The 26,801-nt window shown below is 44.5% G+C and overlaps 2 protein-coding genes across 4 annotated transcripts; both read left to right on the top strand.

Moving 5' to 3' along the window:
* The first annotated feature begins 1,080 nt into the window (after window positions 1-1,080).
* tfap4 (transcription factor AP-4 (activating enhancer binding protein 4)) lies at window positions 1,081-8,966 on the top strand. The gene is made up of 7 exons (XM_084036653.1): window positions 1,081-1,460; window positions 3,839-4,004; window positions 4,092-4,190; window positions 4,288-4,458; window positions 4,549-4,680; window positions 5,654-5,821; window positions 5,950-8,966. The coding sequence occupies exons 1-7, from the start codon at window positions 1,372-1,374 to the stop codon at window positions 6,106-6,108; spliced, it is 984 nt and encodes a 327-aa protein (XP_083892779.1). The 5' UTR covers window positions 1,081-1,371; the 3' UTR covers window positions 6,109-8,966.
* Window positions 8,967-10,658: 1,692 nt separating this feature from the next.
* On the top strand, window positions 10,659-22,970 carry srl (sarcalumenin). Of its 3 annotated transcripts, none has more exons than XM_084036978.1 (7): window positions 10,659-10,782; window positions 18,351-18,452; window positions 18,838-18,933; window positions 19,592-19,627; window positions 20,759-20,875; window positions 21,673-21,906; window positions 22,013-22,970. In XM_084036978.1, exons 1-7 carry the CDS (start codon window positions 10,722-10,724, stop codon window positions 22,822-22,824), a joined length of 1,458 nt encoding a protein of 485 aa, XP_083893104.1. In that variant the 5' UTR covers window positions 10,659-10,721; the 3' UTR covers window positions 22,825-22,970. The 3 variants fall into 3 exon arrangements, with proteins under 3 accessions (XP_083893104.1, XP_083893105.1, XP_083893106.1); XM_084036980.1 differs by having other exon boundaries at window positions 10,713-10,782; window positions 18,348-18,452; XM_084036979.1 differs by lacking the exon at window positions 19,592-19,627 and having other exon boundaries at window positions 10,682-10,782; window positions 18,348-18,452.
* The last annotated feature ends 3,831 nt before the right edge of the window (window positions 22,971-26,801 follow it).

Below are 26,801 nucleotides of genomic sequence, written 5' to 3'. Positions count from 1 at the left end.
ATAAATAATAATAATATTATATATATTATAATAATAATTAATAATCAATCATTTATATAATTTTCCTATTTCTTTATATTGGCAACATTTGTGTCTATAATTATTTATATAGTATATATAAAATATATATTTAAATAATTATTATGTATTTATAATTATAATTATTATAAAATAAATAATATAATTTGCCTATTACTGAAAAAAAAAACAGATGCATAACCAGCTGTGTGTATGAAAACCAGCGTCAAAGACATGATTACGTCAATGCTCGACAACTTGTGCACCACTAAGGTGGAGTAATTACTAAACACGCCACCATGCGCCTCCACACGGATACAGCTGCAGCTTTCTGCGCGTTTCCTGCTGCAAAAAAAAAACAAAAAACAAAAACAAATTCGCTGCTCCCATTTTGTGTCTGGCGTCGCCGTGCGGCTTCTGCTAAATGACACGAACGTAGTTTATCTCCCTCGTAGCGCCACCGTTACTCCCAAAATGGTGAACGGCGCACACGTTCAGCCGCGCCGCGTGTCCCTGAAAGCCCTCCCCGGTCCGCTCGCTGTTGCCGTGCAGCTCTGCCAGCTCGTCAGCTGATCCCTGTTGTTTCGCTTATCGCAGCTGTTGGAGTATCCGCCCCTACGATAGTCCCGCTCTTTATTTACTACACGAGTGTCAAGGTGCAATCACCGTGTATTTGCTGTCTGCTCTGTAATCATGCCCGTCGACGTCCTGTTAGGAATGCTCTGTCTTAATTTTGTCAAACAAGTCATGTGAGGTGAGAAAATGTTTTGATTGATGATCACCGATTTAAACACGGTGCTGCGCATTCAATCATAAATTAACAGCCAATATGTCGCTGTACATGCCCCCATTTCCCCACCATATGTGCGGTGTTTTGTTTTTTTGCGTCAGTATTCCTGCGCTAAATAGTTCTTTGTTTACATTCAGCCCACCAGTCACTGCGGAAGGAGGCTTTTGTAAGTGCGCTGTGACTCCTACCAGCTGTTTCCCGCCTTGAAAGCCATCCGATCAGCTGCACACACACACACACGCACACACGCACGCGCACGGTCATGCAGAGAGAGGGAGAGAGAGAGGGAGGTAGAGCGCCACACACAACGAGGGAACCCCATCAGCTGGAAGTCGAGTAACATTACAACTCTGAGCAGCCTGGAACTACTACATTACACAGACGAGGGATTCATACATTCTTTGAGGATTTAAACCCGCGACGGATCACGGGATTTCTTGCTCTCAAGCGTCAGATTTCTTTTTTTTCTTCTTTATTTCTACGGAGACTGTTTTCTGTTTTTCTTTTGAGGAGGAAGAGAGAGAGAGAGAGAAGGGGGGGTGACAAACTGGCGAGAGGCGAGCATGGAGTATTTCATGGTACCCGCTCAGAAGGTGCCCTCCTTGCAACATTTCAGGAAAACGGAGAAAGAAGTGATTGGAGGTCTTTGTAGGTGTGTATCCCCGCACTTCACCCGGCGCGCCGCGTCTATTATTCTATCGGAGCAGACGCACTTAGCGACGGCGATGAGGCAACATGCTCGATCCGATCTGTTATTGTGTACACGACCCACCACACGGGGAACTGCGGCCGTTAATTATCACCGAACACCGCCGCCGTATTGCGCCCGTGCGCGTCGTGGGGGTCCGTCTCGCGCCGCGGCATCCTCCCCGCGACCTTACCTCGCGCATTTTTAAACGAAATCGGTGTATTTTGTGGCCAACAAACACAAACCACGTGGTTCCCTGCACACCACGCTGCTGCCATTCCGCTCCAGAGCGCACCCCGTGCTCTATTTATCCTCAAATTACCTCCACACCCCCCCGCCGAGTGTCACCTAAAGGTGCTGCGATTTGCGCGGAGGAGCGGGAAGGTTAGAGTGCGTGTCGTGCAGCGTGAAAGGGGGACTAGTTTTGCCGCACACGTCGCGCGGCTGCCCGAGTCTGCTCCGAGCGAAGTTATTGTGGGTAGTGCGGCCATGCTTGTGGCTTGTGCTAAAAGTGATGAGGGGGGGGGGGTCTGGCGTTGGTTTCCTAAGTGACGCCGTGTTTGTTTCGATATAGTATGAAAATGTACAGCTGCGGTCTGAATCGCCCCCCCATTCGACGTGGCGCTAGTTATTACTGGCGTTTGCGTGCGTCTCGTTCGAGGCTCCTCCACTGCGTCTTTTCATCGCGCACCTCTGCCATGCTGCCTGCCGCATTGTTATAATGGCGGAGGACACGGAAAGTCTGCTCGCAGCACGGAGGTGGTGTCGGCCGCCGTGAGGACTAAAAAAGGGGGGCTCATCCGGATTTAGATATACATTTCCTCCGGGGTGACCTGTAAAGCGACATGTTGGCATTCGCGGGGGAAGCAGGGGAATTAAAAGTGTTGTTATTAATAAGGGGGTGTGTGTGTGTGTATGTCGCGGAAGGCCTCCAGATACGTCCGCAGCTCCGTTTGAAGAGGGAGGCGGAGGGATCTGCTGGTTGTTGGTAGTGACGCGGGCAGTGTGGGAGATGTAGTCCTTAAAAAGGGTACTAATTCCTCATTGTGAGTCCGCGATTAATTGCTACACAACGAGGAAAATCTACCCCAATTTTAACTTATTTGACCTAAATTAATGGAAAAGGGATATACATTATTATTAGCTCACCGTTGCCCCCATGTAGCTATGAGTACAGGCCTACTTTCATGGCAGGAACTGCTGTTACCATCATAATGACTCCAAAAATCAAATTTAATTGCTGGTATTTCAGTTGCAGCCCTACAACTAATGGTTATTGAATTGATTTATAGTCATTGTGGATTTATTTTTGATCTGTAAAATATCAGAAAATAGTGGAAAATGCACGTCCACTCTTTCTAATGTTTTTGTCTTATATCTTGTTTTGTTTGACCAAAAGTAACAAAAAAACGAACAAAAAAAAATAGATGAAAATGATTTACGAAGACAAAGAAAGCAACACATCAAACGTTTGGCAGTTTTCCTTTAAACATGACTGATAGATAATCAATATACTTTTCAGAATAATCTGATTTGATCGACCAATCAGCTGTATTTAGTTGCCTGGCACCTCCACTCCCGTTTTAAACTTTAATCCCCCGTAATTGGGAGCCAGACTGTTGCTCTGGAGTTGGTTGCGTTTGTGTGATATGGTGAAGTCCAGGCCCAGTTGGTCATGTTTTGGCAGTGGATGTGTTTGCTGGATATGCCGCTGCAGTGTTGGGACTCGTGTGTGTGCACACACACACACACACACACACACACACACACACACACACACACTCCTTTTTCTCATCTGTGTCCGCACAATTGTTGCCAGTGTTTGCACTGAGGCAGCTGAGTCAGTACAGATAAGAGCTTGGCGAGAGAGGGTCCCAGAGATACCGAGCACGATACAGAGCACGTTGGAGGAAGTTCGCTTAGAATTTCCCCTCAACTGAGTTACAGCATATTGTCTTTTCACTACAGCTTTAGGGGGGGATAGTAACCGGCTCAGTGCTGCTCTAATTGCATCTCGACTGAGAAATGGTGCCACCGTAAAGAAGCCTTTTTACCATGTGTGGTGCTTGTAAGGTGTCTTATCAAATCTCTACTCCTTCAATCGCATGGAGCATTCTGACTCCCTAAATCTGCTAAAATCATACCTTTTGGAATAGCATGCATATTAATGAGTCACTCTAACTTAAGAAAGGGTTTAGGGTTTATGTTATTGGTGATGGTTATACAACATTTTATATGGTTCTAGCCCTTGCTGTTTTTGGATTAGCTTCAACTTCACAATGTAAGGGTCACTGATGAAATGTATGTTTTATTTTCTCCCTATGTCCAACTGAATGCTGTAGTCTGGCCAACATCCCTCTGACCCCAGAAACAGCCCGGGACCAAGAGAGGCGAATTCGCAGAGAGATCGCCAACAGTAATGAGCGTCGGCGTATGCAAAGCATCAATTCTGGATTCCAGTCACTTAAAACACTCATCCCACACAGCGATGGAGAGAAGCTCAGCAAGGTGGGTCACCAGAGAGGTTTTGACGAGTTGGCCTGAACGCACCTTCACAACAGACGCGTAACGTTCTCCCTCTTCTCTTTTCCCCAGGCTGCCATCCTGCAACAGACAGCCGAGTACATTTTCACTTTGGAGCAGGAGAAGACGCGACTATTGCAGCAGAACAGTCAGCTCAAACGAATCATACAAGTAAGGCATCAGCCCTGAAAAGCCTTGTCTGTTGGCATCATCAGTTTGAAGTATTCACCTCAAACAGATATTAAATTTTTCTGTTTGCCCTCCCTAGGAGTTGAGCGGCTCCTCCCCAAAGAGGAGGCGTGCGGAGGAGAAAGATGAAGGTATCGGTTCACCGGACATCCTGGAGGAGGAGAAGGCGGAGGACTTGAGGAGGGAGATGATCGAGTTACGGCAGCAGCTGGAGAAGGAGCGCTCGGTCAGGATGATGCTGGAAGATGAGGTTATTGCGACGCAATTTCATCTTAAAAGTCCACGTTCCGGGCAAATTCGTGTGAGGGCTCACACTTTTATCCTCTGCTCTGTGTGACAGATGCGCTCCCTGGATGCCCAGTTCTACCCGGAGAAACTGAAGGTGCTCTCCCAGCTGGTCCAGGAGCAGCAGACCCCAACGCAGAGCCTTGTCAGGCTGGAGAGGGAGCTCACTCCGGCCCACAGCCCACAGGTTGAAAACTCTCACATAAATAGTTAAACTTCCTCATGTCTCATTCAAAAAGATGACAGGGAAGTTTTTTTAATGTTAACCTTAGTCAAAAGGAGCACAAAATATATTTTGTTTGGTCCATTGTATGGCTTGCTTTTTGAATTCTGTGGCCAACATTTAGAGAGGCTTTTAAAAAATCCCATCCAGCAGCTGGCACCAAATCCCCCTCCTCCCTCCTGTGTGTAGCTGTAAAAATTTGATAGACTTCTTCAATTTCCCATTTTAAAACACTTAAATACACACCTGAGCTAATCTCAGTGTGCCGTGTCTGAAGTCGGAGCTGTCAGCAGCCAAGACACGTCGCCGGTGTGTTAAATGAGCATCTCTCTGCTGCCGCGTCCGTCTCCTGCCTTCCACAGTCGCTCTATCCCGTTTCTGCAGGCTGACTGCAACTGAACATGATGCCAAATCAATTGCCGCGTGCTGTCCGCCCATCTGGCAGCCGGGCGCTGGAAGTGACAGACGATTGATGCGCAAGGCATGAGACACGTGAAACTTTGCGACTCCCCAGGCAGATCTGGGCGACGTGACCTCAAATCAATATGTCAATAGGAATGGACAGCATTACCTCCAGTAACGAGGATTACTGGAAATAAAGTGACCACTTACTCAAAGATATCTTCTTTTTTTCCCTCTAAGGTCTCCATAACAACCAAAAGCTTCACCTGCATTAATATCACATTATAACACACAACCTGAAAGAAAGTAGTCCCCCCAGAACGTGGGTGGTTTTTAGGGGTAGCTCAAAGCACAGTGTGAAATAGCCCATACAGGACAGGAGAACATTTAGTTTAATGAGAGATTCCCAACATCTGGCCTATATTTTCAAAATGCTGAATTTCCCAATTAACATAATTGTATGAGTGTAATCTCCATTAACTTTTTAAAATACTTTTAAAATACTACTTTCTAATACTACACTCCTTTCCACCAGGTGTTGGCCCCGGCTACCCCCCCTGCACCTACACACCATGCCACAGTCATCGTCCCTGCCCCTGCTCAGCCTCCCCAGCCCCATCATGTCACCGTGGTAACCATGGGCCCAACATCAGTCATCAACACAGCGTCCACATCTCGACAGAACCTGGACACCATTGTCCAAGTAAGTCGGAAGCAGACTCGCGAAACCATTTCATGTTGGAGAGGTTTCCCCCCGCTCTGAACACTAGAGGGTGCTGTCGTCACTGAAATCACTCATCCACCCCCCCCCCCCCCCTCCCGTCTCCCCAGGCGATCCAGCACATCGAGGGCACCCAGGGGAAGGGTTGCGTCGGCGAGGAAGAGAAGCGGCGGGCGGTCATCGTCACCTCGGGCCGCGTCCTCTCCGACGCGGCGGGCTCAGACACGGCGTCAAACAGCGACGGGCCCGAAGACTGTTCACTGCCCTGAGTTCATCCCTGACGCCCGGCACGCCGCACACTTACAAACACACACACACTTATACACTCTTATACACAAAAAGGCCCAGGCAGACCAGGGCTAAAGGTGGCATCACACCCACAGCACTCTTGTTCAGTGGACATTAATAGGGCTGGTAGACGGATTGAAGCACTCTGTTTTTTTGTTTTTCTTCCAGTACACACTCTTACACGTTGTACCATGATAGGCAGCCCGACTAGGTTTACACTCATACATGCAGGCTCTTTCTCTGCTTACCTTTAACCCCTTTGCTCTCTCACACACATTAATCTATAGAGAGAGGGACTACATCACTGATCTATAAATGCTCCAAGTTCTGCTGAACGTCACCATTAATCGCCAGGGCTGGTCTCTTTATTCAGCCCTGAAGCCGCGTGACCGATCAACAAAAAGAGAGCCCAGCAGTCATCGCCGCCCAACACCACAGCATTTTAGATAAACATCCTTTAAACCTTCCTTCTCTGAGCCGTTTGGAGAGACACTGTGAGCTAACAAGACTGTTTCAAAGTCCACCTTTTAGACTTCTGGATGAAAGAATTTGTCGTTTTCCTCCTTTATGAAGTCTACTTTTTCATGTTCATTTCTTAAAGGCTCCCTCAGCCAGCGATTTTAAAGCGGTTATACTGGAAAAACACACACAAAAAAAGCACGACACTGATGGGGATTTAAAAGCTGTTGTCATGGGTGACCGGTGATCACAGAGAAAGGAGCGAAGCTCGGGAGGAGAGAGCACGCTTATCGGTTTGCAGCTGTATTCTTTTCTTTTTTTTTCGTCTGTCTGTTTTTGTTTCCATTTTTACTGGGCTGGGTTCCCAGTAATCCTGAATATGTATTTGGCATGTTCTTCTTTACTCAATGGCCTGACAAAAATATCAGTGCTTCGGCATGTCTTGAGAACTTCCCCCTCTTGAATTTAAAGCACCTGGCTTGTTAAATAAGCTAATCTGTGGGCACTTTGGAGTGCTTTCCACTGGTGTGTGTGTGTGTGTGTGTGTGTCCCATTTTGCGTTTTGAATCAGCGGGGCTTAGCAATGTCCCAGACTCTGGCAGTCTGCGACGGCTTTTGCCTTGCAATTAAGGCAGGCGTACATGTGCGCTCCACACTCACACATACAAATATGACTGACATACACTCGCTCGTTTGCTCAATCTTAAGGGCCTGCAACAGCGTAGTTTCTTCTCCAAATGTGGGGACATCTATCAAAGCTGAGTATACTTCAAATACGAGGAAAAATGCCCGGTCATGTTTGCGTGTGCCATGGAGGTGACCGGGTTGACTACACGTGCTCTATGCATATCCGTACGTAGATCATTTGTCCTTCTTACGCGCCTTTTTGTCGAATTACCCGCTTCTGCTTAGATCATACTTAAAATGCGTTTGCCTGGAACTGTTGGTTGACAGACAGGCAATCAGACATGTAGCTGAGAGAGGCAGCAGCTTGCCTTACTAAGAGCCTCCGGGTGCAGGGAGGCACTGTGACGCCAGCCTTAACACAGCCCCCGGGGGTCTGAGAGACATACCTGAACACTTGATCTGGGCCCGTCAGTATCTACTGAAATCCCCCTGATTTTCTCCTCACCGTTCCAAACAGGCTTCTCAACACACAGGTTGTGTTATTGCTGGTATACTAATTCAAGCTCTCCTGATATATTTTTTTTTCTCAACGAGTATTCAAAATGTAACAGAATACTGACTGATTTACATGTAGATTTGCAACCGTTCGCCCCTTCGTGTGCACTATTAAAGCCAGCTGTGTGGTGGAAAAAAAGCAAATTCCACACTGAAATGTTGACATTCCATACAATTTCATTTTCCCTCTATCGGGTTACTTTTAAAAAAAGGAACCGGTTCTCTTTTAGGGATGAGTTCCCTTTTCGTGCTTTTGACACATCACTGCTTTTTTTTTTAATGATGGGCACAATGTCATTATTAGAATCCCCTGCATTCATGCATAGATGGAGCTTTTGAACTGCTGGACAGAGAAGAACTATTGAACACACACTCATCTATCACGATTCGTCGTGGAATCGCCCTTTAGAGAAATATTGATGTCAGCTGCACTGAAACAAGTGACACATCTGTCAAATAAAATCATGGGACATGTTTCCCACTACTTATCACGAGAGGCAGAGGATGCCTGGATGTTGAAAATGTGTTTTTTTTGCAAGCTCTACTTTTTGTAGAGCCCTTGTCTTTTCCTCTAAATGTCTGCGTTTTGATAGTCTTCTCCTGAATCCCAGAAACTGTTTTATTTCCATCTGTGTTTGACACTCTGTCTGTGTGTTTTAGGCGACATTATGTGGACATATCGGCTTGTCAGATGAGTGGGGTGGGCCTGGGGATCATTAAGTAGGCTCACGATTACAAAGCACTTACTGTACTATACTGGAGTCCGCCTCTTTCTTTTGTATGAAGGGGCATCTCCTCAGCTGAAGCTCTTTAGGTTATGAGTAAAAGCCACACAGCTGTGTATCCCCCTTACCCTTCATGTCCAGACCTCCCACATCTTGTCCTGTGTGCCCTTCACATCCGTTTTTTTTTTTCTTTTTGCAAACTTGTTAATGCTGTCTTTGTCGCCGTCTTTTTTTTTAATCAATTCTCAATATATCTTGTGTTCCTTCGCATTTCACAGCTCCCTCCTCCCTCCTCTCCTCTTGTCTGTTTCTCTGTAACTTTTTTTTTGTTAGACCTGTCGGTGCATATGGTCGTCAAGAAGCTATTTTGTGTCTTCTTTTGTTTTTAAGAGAAATGTTTTGGGGGATAAAGAGGCTTGTGCCTTTGTAAAGACAGAATAATAAAGTTTGTACTTTGTTTTTTACGCATTGGGCCCATTGTGTGTGCCTTTTTTTTGTATTTCACTTTAAATATTGAGTTATTATAGCACACGGAACTACATAACCAGCTGAATTTGTCTCCTCTGGTTGTGGTTGGCCGTCACTCAAGCAGTACAGTTGATGCACAAGTGTCTATTCCTGATTGGTGGCTGGTATTTTGAACCCCCGCCTCTTGCTTAACAGCTCATTGCTAATTTAAGATTGACCACCTTCTCTGTGACAGTTAAAAGGGACAGTAGGGGGCATCTCTTGACGTGGATCCATTCATTCCAGGCCTCTTGTTCACAACCTCGCACAGTCGTGTGTGGAATATGGAATTAAAGGTGGCATCATCCCGATAGGTCAGAGTGCCATCTGCGTCTGCATTTAGAATGAATAAAAGAAACATTTAAGGCAGTCCCGCTACAATCGACACTATAAAACCATGTAGACACTGAACAGCTTAGCTACTGTTATGATGTTATTTTCCATTGCCTGCGTTAGCAACATCAAAGCCGCAGAGAATATTTTAAAGGCACACTTGGAAACAGACAGCGGCTGATGACAGTGCCTGTCAGTCATCTGTAATTAACAAAGAATTAATGTGCAGTAGAATTGATAAAAGCTCGTTAAAAGCACAGATTTTCTCATAAACAAATCGCCATGCCGCATCCCGCCGCCAGTGACTTTCCTGAGGATTAAGAGGCAGTTTTACGCAGCAAAATGAACACACTGTATTGTTTGGACACGCTTTTTCCCGGTCATTTGGGACGGACATGCACGAGTAAGAAACTCCTGCCATATTTGGGGATTAATTTACAGTTGAGATGTTGATTCCCAAGGAACTGTGAGATTATGTTCTGCACAGTATGTCTGCTTGACTGTGATAAAGCGGTAATCCGCCTAGCTTTTAGCTGTGCTAGGGATTCTAGGTTGACTCGGGGGCTATGTGTTCCAGACATGCCCTTTCTTCAGATCTCAGCCCTTCCTCTCTCTCTCATACGCAGCCTTATGAATAATTTTACAAAAAAAATGTATGTTTCAGAGACTGGAAATAGGGTATTTAACAGAATATAGAAGAGCATATTTAAAGGAGTCTTAAGGGACTAGTTTTAAAGGAAAAGTTTGACATTCTGGGAAATAGTTATTCACATTCTTGCTGAGAGTTAGATGAGAAGATCGGTATAAATTATGAAGCTTATTTTAGCTTAAAGACTGGAAGTGGCTCGCCTGGCCCCCTCTCCAGCCTAAAATCTGCCTAATCCATCACCGCTTAAGATAGCTAATTCACCTCACGTGTCATTTATTTCATTGGTACATGTATTGGTACCCATATGTATGCTAAGTTGTATCAGTCTTCTTATCTAACTCTTGGTAAGAAAGTAAAAAAAAAAGCATATTCCCCAAACTTTTCCTTTGATTTCAAACCAGTTTGCTTTTTATGTGCCAGTTATGTCCTATTCTGTGTTATCTTAACCTAACACCTACTTTTCACCTACAGGCTCTGAAACACAAATGATGCAAAATCATCATCATTGACTGACTCATAAAGCCGAGTCTTGGTTAATTTATGCCGAGGCCTGAGCTGCGACCTCTCTAAAAAAGAAGAGTCAGCTGCTAGACTCCTGCAACAGCTCCAACGCACAGATCTCAGCCCCTCCGCCGACCAGCCCTCTCCGTGCTCCGCCCCTTCTCTCTGCGTGCCCTTTAACCTTCCTGCCTTGGTATATATAGTCTGTGCAACTGTCAGAGTTCTCCTGGCAGCCATCATGAAGGGTACAGTCTTGATCTGCTGTTTCCTCGCCCTGCTGCGTTTGCAGGCCACAGCAGGTAAGACTTTTAGGAAGCAATTTGGGGAAAACATCTGGTGGATTCCAGGCATTTTATGTCCAGTGGTGCATCGTGGGCACGAGATATGTTTGTGAACAACTGCAGCCGATTGAATGAAACCGTGATGCTGTGTACATTTAGAGGCTGGTTTGATGAATGTTTGATGAAATCTTTGCTAACCATACTGTGGCCCTTTGGAGATCCAGAATTCAGACTGTTAACAGTCGTTGGTACAGTTGTTGTGTCCATTGTGGGGGCCGTTTGGTCAGAAATGCTTCTAGAGGCAGAGTGCGTGTGGACAGTGACAGTCATGTGGACACCGGCCGAGGATAGACAGTGACAGAGACAGAAATGTAAGCCCCCCTGCAACCAAGTAGGACTATTTTAAAACCTGTCTCAGTTTATAATTAAACTGTTGGCGCCCTTTACAAGATGACAGACTGGAGTGACTCTTTGTCGTCATTAAAAGCCCAAATAAACACGACACTTGAGTCTGTAACACTTTTGATGTACGAACGAACGTCTTATCGTGCATTTGGGCCAGTTTTCAATGGGGAGTGGTCGGGGATCATTCAAACTGGAGTTCAGCTCTCCTGTGGACGGACAGCACGTCAGCTGTCCTAATGCATGGCACCAGCTGATGGAAAGTCTTAGTCTGACCAGGGAGATAACAGCCATGTGGGAGCTTGAATGGACACTGAGCTTTTTGTCACACCTCTATATTCATAGATGTGATCTCTTTGCTTCATTCTTAACTTTATTTTCCACGACTTGGTTTGGAATTGTAGCTCCAGACCTGAAATGCTCTTTTGGGGGAACTTTTATCTGTTATGATAATCCATAGCATCATAAACTACAATACGGTTAGATGGCACCCATGAAGTTGAATGTCATAGTGACACAACAACGTCTCCCAGATGACCTAGTCTAAAAATGCGGACTGGTCTCTGGGTGTGGACTGGAGCAGTTGGCTTTACCCTTGTCCGTCACCCTTGTCCGTCCTTGGGATGGGGTTCAGCTCCGCGGCCCGGGCCCAGGCCTCCATATTCCAGGCTGCTGTCAGGTGTCTAAGATTGGAAGGCCTCCTGAAACCCAACACTGTTCACTACAGTTCCTCCCTCCCTCCCTCGACTCCCCTTCCCTTCTGACTCCTCACCCCTCCCAGCCCCATGCTTCCCTTTAGATACACAGCACAGCTGCTGTCACTCTGCACTGTCACAATCGCAATTTATTCCCAGCAGTTGGCCTTATAGGGACATGCATTCTCCGGGCAGGAGGGGCCGGGCTTTGTGCTGCAATCCGTGCCTTCAGAGACCCCTTCTGCAGGCCCATGCATCTTTTGGTGGCCTCTGTCTCTAAATCTACCCCATGTAAATATCAGTATTGATTTTTTTCCCCCTAGAGAGCACACAGCAGCTTTGAGTCCAATACCTGCAGGTTATAGACAATTATGAGAATCTTGAACTCCTTGCCGCTCGGCACGTAATTATTTGTGTTATTGATTGGTCCGATCGATGGAACTTGAGGAACTCCCCTCCAACATCGCAGAGAGGAGCTGAGAGGGTAAACTTCTTCCCAAGCAACGTTAAATCAATTTGCTATCATCCCATGACAGGTTGTCTAACAGCCTGGTCTGCATGGTTTTCTGGTCCAAAAAGCAAAGGTTTCAATGTTATTGCACCATCATTTAGTAGAGCTACACAGCTGAAAGCAGCAGGTAATGTTGTTGATGTCTTACGCTAATTTCTGTCTCAAAGAAATGTAAAGACGGAAGCCAGATAATTACATCAATATAATGGATTTTGATGTTTGTACAACACTGTCGCTTCTTTAGAAATTGTACACAGGATAGAATGAATCAGTTTAGTATAAAAAAAATCTTCTCTAAACATCATTAGGCTGGTGTAGCAGTGTGAACATACCTCCAGGTGTAGTAAGGCCTGTTATATGTGCCAGGCCTGGAGGGCGACTGCCATAACACCTTCTTTACAGTCAGTTATCTGCAGATGTTAAATAGCCTCCATCTTTCATGCCAACGCAAGGAGCAGAGGAAACCTGTGTATTTTGGTGGTGTGAATGGGTCAATATGTTTCATGACCAACCTGGCTCCATAATGCCGGAGTAAACATAGGTTGCTATAGTAACGATTGGGTTATTTTGAGGTTGCCAGAAACCCTACACTAATCAGGTCTTGCGTGAATGGCGCTGACTGACCAAAGGAGGACTGAATCCGTGTTCGGAGTCTGATGTCATACGCGGTGTTTGAGTGTGAAAGGGCTTTCAAGAAAGCTGCTAATACAATACAAAATGTCATTGGCCGAAATTGTAATTACAGCACTTAAAATGCAACATTAGGAGCCTGAGAGTGACTTTTTTTATGTAAAAATATGTGATGGCCTCTTTGGGACCTTGATAAGTTCTTCACACCTGTGTGTTTATATTAAGTGGAAACACTATCTATCTTCAAGACAGTACAAACACTTTGGGCCTCCTCACTTTGCAGAAGGGAGACATGGAAATTTAAAGACGTGTCGGCTCCGTGTGATCCCCTCTGACGGCATGTGGCATGACTGGGACATCCCTACGCTGCTAGTAGTAGAAGGGACGCACCAGTCATACTCGACTGCCTTGTAACACACCCCTCCTTGAAGACAAGCCCCCCAGTCCCAAGGGCACCTGACGTCCTCTCCTGGCCTGTGAACAGGAAAGCAGGGATAACCACGTCAGATCAACACCTCAGGGTGAAGTCGGTTTGCCATTGAGCCTGTCACTCAAATACATTGTAAGTGACCCATCTGGACATTGCTCACACAAGACGGCCTGTAAGGGCCAGTGGCAACCAACATTTGGTTCTCGAAATCTTCTAGGAGTCTGAAAAGTATTGAAAAAGTAATGCATTTTGCTTGGGATTGAACTGCGTTTCTTGCCCGACACACAAGGAAAATCCCACCGTGTCTTATTTGCCAAGTGTCAGTTCTGTACAGTAGCGCTCACTGAGCTCAGCCCTGAGGGTTGAGGATGTCTCTGAGTGGACCACGCTGACTAAAATAGGAGCCACCCATTCTGCCCCTCCTCTGTCCATCCTCTGACCCATTGTGGGTCTATTTTGGACTATGGGGGAGTAGTAGCCTACGAGCTGTGCCACCTGTTGCCATCTGTGGCCTCACCACGCCCTGCACAAGCTCTACTGACTGCTCTCACACCCCTAACCCTTACTAGAGGAAGAATCATGTGCATGTTTTATGGTTATAGGTTAATTTGGTATTTACTGGACTTTATCTCTAGTGAAATGTATGATTGATGTCCTTAACGTGCAAGAAAATGTATTTGTGTTTGTGACATTAGTGCTATTAAAATGGCATACATATTTAGTATTTTACAAGCCGGTGGTTATGTAAGCACAACACATTTTAACTCTCAAGTTTCAAACTATGACGCTCTAGGTGCTCCCCTGCAGTCAGTTTTGGACATGACGGTCAGTTCCCACTCATTACATGCATAGAGTTTTTTCAAAATAAACTTCCGTCTTCACAGGAAGATAGATTTAGGCAACAGTTAAGTTTAAGAAAATAGTTCAATGACTAACACTAATGGCTGACCTGAAAAAATGCTTTTAGTTTCACATAGGACACCAACAAGAGTATCCTCCATGAAAGTCCTCTGTATCAGACGCTGAGAGGCACTGACCAAGCATTGGTATTTGACGGGTGGGGAGTGAGACTCTGAATGAAACCGATGCCGCTCCACAGATCTTTCCAGTGGAACCCCCTGGCCTTCAGTTAAGGTTGCCTGAATCCCCCCCTGTGCTCAGGATAAATCCTCTGACTGGGGATTCCAGGACTGTCGTCCTCATCATGTTGATAATTGAATTTACCTCCACTGTGCTGCAGGCCGAACACGATCCTGGGGTTTAGAGATATACCTTATATATACAGTGTAAATGCACATGACTGCAGATGAATCCTAGCGCACACATTCATGACCACATAAGAACATAATGCCCATTAGGGTAATCCCTGGTTGTATGTTTTGACTACATAACAGTGGTACATACAGTGCCTTCTTGTCTGAATTAGTTGACTGCCCTCAAGATATAGTCTTTTTTGATTTGTCTATATTATTTGAACTATGTCAATGCATTAGAAAATGGTTGGCTCCGCAATTTATGATTTCACAGAGCATGCTGTTGAACAACTCGTTTTTCAGGGAAGACTAAACCTTCTCCACTCAGCAGAATAACTGATCGATCTTTATAATAAAGGTGGAAATTTCACACATACAGTAGGTGATTGACATTCCTTCAGATGACTGAAAAGCCTAAAGGGTCTATAGCTGAGGCATGACTCAGCCGCTGAGGTCGTAATGGCCTTAAATCACCAACATTCCCACTGGATGTCCTGATGCCAACAGAATGTTTCCCCAAACTGAGAGAGGGTTGTGTGGCAACGGACTTATGGACACATGGTCCTGGGTGCAGATGGGTTCAACTCCCCCGGCGCCTGCAGGGTTCATTTTGAGCACTGATGCAAGGCCCGCCCTCCGCGGGCAACACTACCTCTCTGATCTTTGCAGACCTCCGTCCCAGGGCTTCCATCAGGGATCGACTGGATTGGGAGGTGTTAACACACTTGCGGCAGTTAAGGCCCACTCAAGAGGCTTGTGTTGAAAGACAGGACTCTTCTGAGTGATGAGTCAAGTTACAAAAGCTTGAGTAAGCTTTGTGCGCTGCAGGGACAGGCCTGGTGCAGTGAAGAGAAGGGACATGTTCCACAAAAGCCACTTTAGCCTCCAAGTTGAATCATCTGCAGTGTCCTCTGAACGCTGACTTTTCTCAAACACTTCCTCATTGTGTAATTCATCCCATCTTGTGCCAAATCTTTACCCAGAAAAATCCTGTTTTCAAGGTAAGGTTTGACTCAATTTGACTTGCAGCCAACATATACCATGATGAGTGTCAGGGGTTGCAAAATGGCCGCCATGTTTCCCAGATAATGCTATCAGATCACATAATTTACCGTTGCTTCTAAAGGCCATGTAGACGATAGCAGTTTTGCATAGGCATGTAGAGATTATTTGACCTATAATTTCAGATTTCTATTGCTTCTAATAGAAGTTTCTTGTCAAAGTTGTACTTCTTCATTGAGTGGAGGGACACTGAGTTCAAACCCTAACCCTAACACATGTATAAAAGGATGAGGCCATTGCTTGCATTGCTTTGGCAATAGCTGGTATACCATTTCTTCTCCTATCACTACATGATCCTAACCTTTTGGTTTCTCTTGTTTTTGCACCGTGCTGGGAGCAACGCTACACAGGTTTATTTTTAGCATGTTGACTTGGGGCTGAATCAGCGGGTGCTGCAGTGTTCCTTAATCAGCGGTGTTTGTCACTGCTGCCATACTGCAAAAGAGCAACGGGGTCTCAATGAAAGCCAAAGCACTTTAATGTGTTTCATGGTGTTTTTACCTGTGCACATACGGTACTGAAATTCTCATTTTGACTTTCTGTGGCGTGATATGCTTTTCAATCATTTGACTGATACTGTATTGTTTCATGAATGGAGAAGAAGTGTTTGTGTTAGACACCTTTATTGGCTCCAGTTCATTTCATTGAATGGGATTATATTTCTACTTTAAATACCCTTGGTTCATGAGATTAAAAAAGCCTTGACATGATTTTACTTGCCATTGTGGCTCTTGCCCAGGAACAAGTAATTGACACCCTGGTTAGTGTCTGCACACCAGCTCAAGGATGCAAGATGCTATGACAGTGCAGTTTTCTCACATACTTTGATTATGCAATTTGTAATATTAATTATAAACATCTCTTATATATTAACATTAAAGTGGAGAAAACCTTGCAATTATATGTTGTGAAACCTTTGTAAGGATGGTGTGAGACTCCAATTTGGAAACATCCATTGGAATTTCATTGAATCCTTAGTAGACATGATTATAATTTAGGCAGTATTTAAGAGATATTTTATTTGTATTAAGTTGTTGATAGTGGAGTAGTGGAGAGTATAGTCTATGATTTGAGGCTGTCAGATCTATTGGACAAGTTCTAGCTCAATATGCTGCAACAGAACACTGTTACAGCAGTAAACTGTTGTCCATAAAATCATTAAGGTTTCATCTGCAAAATAATATTCCTTCATCCACTGCCACACTTGCCAGTCATCCAGCTGAGATCAGAGGTGTCCTGGAAAACAGCAACACCTTGTCATGCTTTCTTGAGCATCTTTTAACATCTGTACTTTTAGACGGCTGTGCTGACAGGAAGTATGCAGATGTGTTCATTCAAAAACATCAATATTCAGATTATTCCATGTGTTTTACACAATTGAATAACTGCAAAGAATCATACCCACAGCTGCTTGAATATTCCACTTACATGCTGTAAACACCTAACAATTCTGTTATGACAGTGTGTGGTAGCTTGGATACAAAGACCCATCAGGGACATGGAAGTATATGAAGCAGGAAGACTTACCCGCTCCTCCTATATTTAGTTCATAGCCGTAGCAGGTTTGTCTGAAGCAGGACTGTGGGGGAGGTGTTACGGGGAGGCCTGTACTGAAGCCTGGACACACAAGGGCAGGCCACAGCGCAATATGTCTGTGATAGGTAGGTAAATATAGACGAGAAAAGACACAGGATTGCACATCATTGTTTCATCGTGTGGCCTATATATTACTGATGGGAACACTCAGTCCGTAATGAAACTGGGGAAGTCCCTCTCTCTTGGTCCCTCTTAGCTTTGCTGTTGCTATAAAGCCCATGGTGACACCAAACAAATGCCTATGTTTATTTTCAGCGTTTTGCATTCTAAATTAAGAGCTGATTGTACTAACAGCTGAGATCTGATCTGATATGTTCCAAAGTTGCACATGACACACTGGTGAGCGGATATGTTCTCTCAGATTATCTCTCTCACATACACACACACAGACAGCATGCAGAACCAAACAGTTAAAACGATGAAAGACAATGAAATATTCCTGTCTATAGCTACAAACTAATAATAGATAGTCTGCCACGCAGTCATAATCACCAACAAGTATCATTTATCCATGTGTAACTTGTTATCTTGCCAGATACTAACATTTTATGGGCGCTATCATGCAGTTCGGCTTCGTATTTACAAAGATAAAAGGTAAGACGGAGAGGTTAATGGTGATGAAGACAGAGCAGAAAAGTCGAGGTAGAAGAGGCATGGAGATGAAATCAAAGCTCCGGTTGGAAGTATTTTACAGCTCAAATATCTGCTGTGTCTGAAGTTGGCTTCCAGCGCTTATTATCAATCATCTGTGTGTCACACTTATATTCCCTGCAGTGGTAATTATTGAGACACAGGATGTATTGATTGACATGCATCCATAACTTGCATGCAGAAATAGCAGCACCGTTGGCCTCTGGAGCATAACTTTATTGAACAGTTTGAGATTCATAATTCTTTTTGTTTCAATAAAATACGGCCAGCGGGGTCCACTTCCATTATTCCTGCTATCAGATCATCAAAGAGGACTTGAACCAAGTTAAATTTTGCTAATGTTGTTTTCACAGAAGAAGAAGAAGAAGAAGAAGCTTTCACTTCTCCCCTCAGGGACAGATCTCACATCGATGAAACACTGCGGCTTGCAACTGAGGAGAAAGCAGGAGACTATGCAGGTGAGATATCATTAGATATGTTTCATTCATTCAACGCTTTAAAGGTCAAATCCTTTTAATTTATATATCTTTTTTTCTGACTTATCTTAAATGATTGTTTTCCCTGTGAAGTACAGGATAGTTTAACCTTAACAGGCCTCTGAAAATGTTTTATTGTACCAATCTGAACTTCACTGGTTGTCAGATTTGAACCGTTTGCAGCTCATCAATATGTGAAACATTTGTCAAGGGGTCCCAGGTATTGCTTTATTTTAGGGGTTGAAAGGCAAAATAACTTGGGAGCCACTGTAGTATTATTTAAAAGTAAGATTTTAAAAAAGAGCCCCAAAAAAATGTTTGTTGAACATCTTTCTCATCCTTTCCTCTCCCTCTTCTTGTCCTCCAGCGGCTCTACAGAGGTTGCGAAAGATCTACCACACATCCATCAAGCCGATGGAGCAGGCCTACAAGTACAACGAGCTGAGGCAGCACGAGATCTCAGGTATCACAGAGGCTTTTGCTACGTCTGCACTTTGTTGTGATGTGTGGGGTTTTTCTATTTGGGATGCTTTGGTCAAACACATCATCTTCCCACCATTAATTATTATTCTATGAAACCCTTTGGAGGTCATTTGTAGGCTTTCAGTCACAGAAATAACATCATTTAGTCATATCTCTCCATTCATGCTACTGTAGGATATTTCTTCCCCTTTTCTTCTATTAATTGACATACTTGTTGTCATGTGCTTGATTGAGTTTCTTTACAGTAAACTCAACACACAGGACAATCTCTACTTCCCCACAATAAAAATAAAGTGCGCCCCCTTGTGGCGTTTTAGGCTTGCATGCAAACTTGTCAAATACAAGTAAATGAATATTTCATTTTTTTGTAAAAAAGGGTAAAAACTAAGCAGACAAAAGATTAACCTCCTCACCCGACGACGAAGGCACACCCTCCATTTTTAGACGGACATGTTTGACACATTGGGTCAAATATGGGACTAGCCTCCCACCCATTCATTGTTACTCTACCCCTCCCTGTTGCTTCTAGAGACCTCACATCCTCACTCTCCTCCACCTCCTGTTCCCTTCACTTTTCTGTATTCAACCCTCTCCTGCCCACTGTCCCTACCCCACCCCCCGCTCCCCTCATCTAACAGCCTACCCCGGACGAACCCTGGGGGACTCATCCACAGGTGGGTGGTAGGCAGGGCTTTATCTGTGCATGGCACTGCCTGAAGTGCTCAGCCCCTTCCTCCCCCCCCCCCCCCCCTCCCCCCTTCATTTGTCCTCATACATGTGTGACCCACTTTGTGGGTAAAAAATGTCAAGCATGTTGCACTTTGGGTGACACCCAGATGTAACATCTCAGATTGGGGGGCGTAGTCAGGGTGATCCACGGATGAAAGGTTCAACCCATGCAGAGCAGGGCAGCGACAGCTTTTATATGCTATCAAAATGTGTTTCATCTTTCTTGATTTATGCATTCAAAATTTAAACCGAAACTCCAATTCCATATTAAGGAATTAAAAGGGAAGAAATGTAAAGAAAAATGTTTAAATGTCCAGCTTGGTATTCACATAGAGACCTAGCATTAATTTGCATAGCTAGGGCATACAATGTGAAACATGGAGGGGGGTTGCATGTGCAGTTGTGGCTTTCGAAAACTGGTTTTAGAAGGATACACCTCTTTGTTTCTTTTCTTTTCGGGTATTTTTTATCCTCATCTTCTTTTGAATTCATTGAGCTATAAATCAGTGCGCTATAACAGAACACCATGTCCACTCACCACACACCTGGCAGCTTGTTATGAGACGCACAGCTTGCTCTGAAAGCTTAGAGCAGAGTAATGGCCCCGCTTTGACCTGTGTCACTGAGATATGGCTGGTGCATTTTTTTATAATGCTATTCAACAAGCATTGCAGCTTCAACTCATCTATCTTTTTTTGAATTTTCCTTTCTCAGTCTTGCAAAAAATATGTATCTGTGCTCTTCATTGTGAGTGACAGTGTTATCCTAACGTACTTCTACTGTTAGTATGTCATCCCAAAAATCAAAATGCACCCCGGATGGCTTATTGTTTTGGTTAAACAATCCTCTGGAAAGGAAATGTTGCAAAAATTTGCTTCGTTTGGCACATAGCATCGTTTAAAAGCGTTCTGGCACCTTTTGTTACCAGCCACAAAGAAAATCACAGCATAAGTGGTTATCTTGTCATGTTTCCATTACATCTTTCCAAGAATTTGGGCTGAACTTGAAAGGTCCTTTGTCATCATTTAGCCATCCAGCTGAGGATTTAACCACTGTTGTCTCTCCTTGCCGAACAGATGGAGAGATTACCTCCAAGCCCATGGTGCTCTTCCTGGGACCTTGGAGTGTAGGAAAGTCCTCCATGATCAATTACCTCCTCGGCATGCAGGACAGCCCCTATCAGCTCTACACAGGTGTGTGTTTTTTTCTTTTTGTAACTGTCTCAGTAAGGATGCAGCAACTCCAAATGCCTTCATAAATCTACAGGACTATTAGAGCGGCAGCTGCTTTATCTAAATGTTACATGCTTGTGCGTGCATGTCATTGTGGTTGTCAGCAGATAGCATTACAGGGATTTTACTGAATTAGAACCATGACATCTTAAGAAGGCTTTACACAAATCTTCTCTCATCTGATTTAGTACCACTGCTCAATTTATTTAAAGTGGATATAGTCAATATTTCTATAATAACAATGTGAAAGTGATTAGCCTACTTGTAGTGATGACATGAGTTTGGGGATCTGAAGCTCTCCTCAGCTTTATAGAGCTTTATAGTCAGTTTCCGCTTGTTACTTGGCTCTCTGGACTCCATCCTGACTGCTTTGGCTCACTCTCACAGCTCTCATAGTGTTGTTTTTAGCCAAAGATGTCCTCACCAGACAGCACACAGACACAGTTAGCAGCTAGCTGGTGAACTAGTGGAGCATTTAGCAGCTAAAAGCCAGATAATTGCCCTCAGGAGCTGGTATAGGTCAAAGAGAGTGAATATTGGACTTACATTCATCCTGACTCCAAATTAACGATGTTCCATAACTGCTGGATGTGTGAATATGTAAGTGTTTGCTAACGAGGTTGCCATAGGTCAATGTGGTCTTCACAACTACATCAAGACTATTTGTTTTTGCAGGTTGAACCATTTGACATATTTTTCCTCTTCTCGCTGCTACTCTTGCTAATGTCTCCCCCTTTTCTTTATGAATTTGTCTTCAGGAGCGGAGCCTACTACCTCTGAGTTCACTGTGATTATGCACGGGGAGAAGATCCGCTCTGTCGAGGGTATTGTTATGGCAGCAGACAGCTCCCGATCCTTCTCTCCCTTGGAGAAGTTTGGCCAAAACTTCCTGGAAAAACTCATCGGTATTGAGATGCCCCACAAGCTGCTGGAACGTGTGACTTTCGTGGACACCCCAGGAATCATTGAGAACCGGAAACAGCAGGAGAGAGGTAAAAGGGAGAGTTTCCCCTCGGTTTGCAGGTTTTTACACACCAACGTCCAAGTAGAAAGCAGCTGGCTGCAACTGTGATTTACTCATTCTCTTCTTCCGCCCAGGCTATCCCTTCAACGATGTTTGCCAGTGGTTCATTGACCGCGCTGACCTGATCTTCGTGGTGTTTGACCCCACCAAGCTGGACGTTGGCCTGGAGCTGGAGATGCTCTTCCGGCAGTTGAAGGGTCGTGAATCTCAAATCCGCATCATCCTGAACAAGGCTGACAACCTGGCCACCCAGGACTTAATGAGAGTCTATGGAGCACTGTTTTGGAGCTTAGCTCCCCTCATCAATGTGACCGAGCCCCCCCGCGTCTACGTCAGCTCCTTCTGGCCGTACGACTATGCACCTGATACCAGCCGGGATCTCTTCAAGCGCGAGGAGATCTCCCTCCTGGAAGATCTGAACCAGGTGATTGAAAACCGCATGGAGAACAAAATTGCCTTCATCCGCCAACATGGCATCCGTGTGCGCATCCACGGCCTGCTGGTAGACCGCTACGTCCAGACCTTTAAAGAAAAGATGAGCTTCTTCAGTGACCCCGAACTAGTCTTCAAGGAGATTGTGGACGACCCAGACAAGTTCTACATTTTCAAATCCATCCTAGCCAAGACCAACGTCAGCAAGTTTGACCTGCCCAACCGTGACGCTTACCGTGACTTCTTCGGCATCAACCCGATCACCAACTTCAAGCCCCTGACGGCTCAGTGCTCCTACATCGGAGGCTGTCTGCTGGATAAAATTGAGAGGGCAATCACCGATGAGCTGCCGGCCCTTCTGAGCAGCATTAACTCTGGCAAGCAGCCTGGCCTGTCCTCCTGTGAGGTTACCGGCTGTGGTGAGAAGCCAAAGAATCGCTACCGGAAGAACTGAGGGAAAACAAAATAACTTGAGCGGGGGAAGTAAGAAGAGTAGGGGGCCTGGTGGAAGCCAACCCCGCTTTCGTCAGAACGCCAGTATTGTTGAGGAGACAGAGGAGATTAGTGTTTGTTTTTTTTCCTCGGGAGAATATGCGGAGGTGCATTTAGGAACTGTGAGAATGAGGCAGATAGAGGGAGGGAAGAGTCATTGTTTGATGAGGCAGCTTAAGGACACAAGCGCTGAAGAAATGAGAACATGCCACCGATCAGTGATTTTTATTAAAATATACGCTCTCCTCTCTCCCTTGCACAATCACAGTGGACTGTCTGGAGTTTTTTTTTTTCTTTTTCTTTTTGGTGGGGGGCGGGGGGGAGTTGGGGAAATAATGATGTGAAGAAACACAGAAATGATCAAATATAAATTGAAAATCCTGAGGCTGAAAACAGTCTAATACCAGCTCCCTTGTATGTGAATAAAATGGGGGGAAAAGTGAAAACAGGAGTTGCAAATTTGTGTTGTAATATCTTGAGAATTGCATTTCAGAAAGTCCATTTCATAAGCTTCATAAGCCTATTTGTGGGTGCTATACAACGCTTTCGTGTTCGCCATCCAAACCTTTGCTTTTGACGTAATTGCATGTTAGATTTAACAGATGCATGCATATCCTGCTAACATAACGTTTAAGTCATATTTCCTGGTGTAAGTGAAACCGGAACAAACCCTGCCATGCAACAAATAAGGCCTTTTATTTCTTTTTGTTTTGTATGCTCATCAGTCCTGGTTGTTGACAACCTGTGAAATGAGCACTGTGACGGAAGCAGAGGTCAGGGTTCAAGGGTCAGAGTCTTCAGAGCATGGTGGGTATGATCATTCTGCTTCACTTCTTAACTGTTCTTACTGTTTCTGTTTGCGTCTATAAATTTGCCAGTCTTTGGCAGAAATTCAGTACTGTGTTATGATTATTTCTTTCCTACAATAATCTTCCCAACATTTTTTTTTTTAGCTGAATGACCATAAAACATAACATGAAGGATGTGTTTGGATTATAGCTGTTTTTAGTCATTTCTTCTGCAGGATAGAAAACTATTTATCATTTTTTTCTGTGTAAACTTTCAAATGGGCATTAAAGTAGGCTGTGTATGTGTACTGAACACTCCCTGCTGTACAATTTTACAAACCTCTGCAGGATTGTGATTTCCCAGCTTGCCAAAACAGGTAAAGTGGAGGACTCATGAGTTGACCCCTGACCTCTGTGGAAGGAAGAAGACCCAGATACTGACCTTCAATGATTTTGCAGTGATTCATGTCATAGCTGCAAATTCCTATGTAAGCCTACCTCAACGAACTTCCCAGGAGTATGGCATGGCCAAATTTCTTAAAATAGTTTGACATTTGGATAGGCTACACTTATCCAACACCGGGCTATTTCTTGAACAGTCGCTTTGCCACCAGCTGCTAGGCAACCAGCGGAAACCAGTGGAAGTTGCCTGACTTTTAACCTTCGGACAGACTCAGGCTACCTGTTTCCAGTTTTAGCGAAGCCTAAAAGGCTCCAGGCTCAAGTTAGCAAGTTAATGTTGCATATTCACAGTACGGCGCAGACACGAACGTGGTATCGATCTACCAAAATGTCAAACAAATCATCAAAGGATGCCTAAGTAGTCCTATACTTCCAAACAATTAACTCATTGACAAATTCACTTCCAGTTCCCTCTGTGTCCTCCCTCACTAACCCCATTGTGAAGAGTGTTTTCCAAACTAAAATCTGAAGCATAATTAAAAAAGAAAACTAACACACACACAAGTGTAATTTCTCAGTTGATTTGAGTGTGAATGCTCCACTGGGTGTGTTTAGTATGTTTACACTGCAGATCCAGTAGATGCCCACTAGAGAGTGCTGTGTAAAAGTGTAAAAGGTTATACAGACCACTAACTAACACTCATCATGGAAAGCCGTTCATAGTGATAGGGTGATAGCATGGGCTAATGACGTGTGGTGGTGCTTTTTGATATATTTCAGCGTCAGTTATCTTAATTTACCTGTGAATTAGATCTGGAATGGATGTGTGTCCCAGTTAAGTAGCTGTTGATTCACTTTTTTTGTTTTTGTTTTGGTATAAACATTTTAATTTATCAACTTTGGAAGCTTGATCATCATGAATAAAGATTTCTGATTGACAAGGTAGTGAAACGTTGTGGTTATTATGATAACACTCTTAATCCTGATTTTTGGGGAGACTCAAATAAGAAATCAGAGATCAAATCTTGTTTTTCTCCGTTTCTCTCCTTCTTGCTCACATTTGGTCTACAACTCTGTATCAAACAAGTTTTTGGAGTTGAAAGTATTTTGGGGTTTTATTCTGTAGCTGCAATGCACAAACAATGTGTCATGGCTGGAAGTGGGGAGGGGAGAGTGTGTGTGTGTGTGTGTGTGTGTGTGTGTGTGTGTGTGTGTGTGTGTAGTATGTCTGGATGTAAGACCCCTATACACTGATTTAAACCTGTATGTGTTTCCACTCTTCCTTGAACAACAAAATGAAGCTTGTAACTGCTCAAACAGTCCCTCCTGGGGATCCTCACGATATACTGTTCAATTGTGAAGCCTCTGCTGACTACAGAGGGCTGCTGTTTAATATTTCTCTCATGCTGCAGAATAGAGAATAATGCATTACAGATTTATTCCCGTTCTTCTAGACTGCACTGCACTGTAGGACGATATTGTCTCATCCCTGAAAAGTCACCATTTTTAAAATGATCCTGCTGAAATATTGCAGTGTGTAGAACTGAATTAAGTCTGCCCTTCTGTGCTGATTGCACTGTTTATTGCGTATTTGCTATTTTACATTTGAGTGTCTAGAGCAGTTAAGTGACCTTGTCTATTACTGTTTGTCTTCCGTACCATCAGTAAAATATGCAAATATGTTCCATTTCCCTCCAAGGATAGCTCTTTATTCTTTGTCAGCTTTTTACATCCATATAAAAAATAAAGCAGACTTCATTGGAATTACAAAGGTCAGGAAACAGGAGAAGGTGGAGGGAAATTGGGGTGTGGGCCTCAGGGGGGTGTGGGGTGTGTGTGGTGTGTGTGTGGTGTGTGTGTGTGGTGGGTGTGTGTGTGGGGGGGCTCATTGCGGTCAAAACAAGACGTCCCCGCCCTTCTTAAAATACGGGCTCGTTACCTTTTAGTCCTACCAATCGCGTGCACGTAGCTCGACTGTACCCCTCCCCTCCCATGTCAGCCCTGAATCTTTCCTCGGCTCCCCAAACAGACAGCAGCGTCGAGTGAACGGCAACCACCAAAACGGAAGCGTATCCTTTTATTTTCAAAATAAATCACCTTGATTTTTTTTTAAAAAACAACAACACTCGTGGGGTTGAGGCCCGCATTGTATAGCCTTTTGGAGCAAATTCTATTCTATTATATTTATATTAATTACAGGTGAGTGTGGTCTTTTTTATATTTTCACCGTGGTGGAATATTTTCCTCCATCTAGACAGAAATAGGTATTTAAAGCATGTGGGAATAAGCCTACTTGAAAACAGCAGCACGTGTTGGCCACTTCGTCAAGTAGGTCAAGGGTTAGTTAGGTGTTTTCTTCAATTTGACATATTGGCAATATATGTAGATCATGCTGCCCTAGTTTTAATGTACAGTGTAGTTTGCCTTTGCACGCACAACTGGTTTTATTGTGAAAGAAAAATACGGAAGTCATCCACATTTGGCTCTTTTTTTTTGGCGTACTTCGCGTGCGCGCGGGCAGACACAAACACATGCACACGCGCGCACGCTACTCGCGGGCTGGACGGCTGTCAGCGCACAGAAGATGGTGGCGGCTGCGGCCACTTCGACGCCTCCCGCGCCTGGATAGCAACCGATTTCCTGCAGGTGTCGACGCCGCCGCAGCGCACCGACGATGGCCAGATCACGGAGATAAGACACGTCTCACTGTGGCCGGCGGAGGAGAACGGAGAGGCTGGACGATGCAGCA

Source organism: Eutrigla gurnardus, assembly GCF_963514095.1.
Source record: "Eutrigla gurnardus genome assembly, chromosome: 20".
NCBI lineage: Eukaryota > Metazoa > Chordata > Actinopteri > Perciformes > Triglidae > Eutrigla > Eutrigla gurnardus.
Note: the sequence above shows the minus strand (reverse complement) of the source record. Positions and strands in the feature narration are given on the sequence as shown.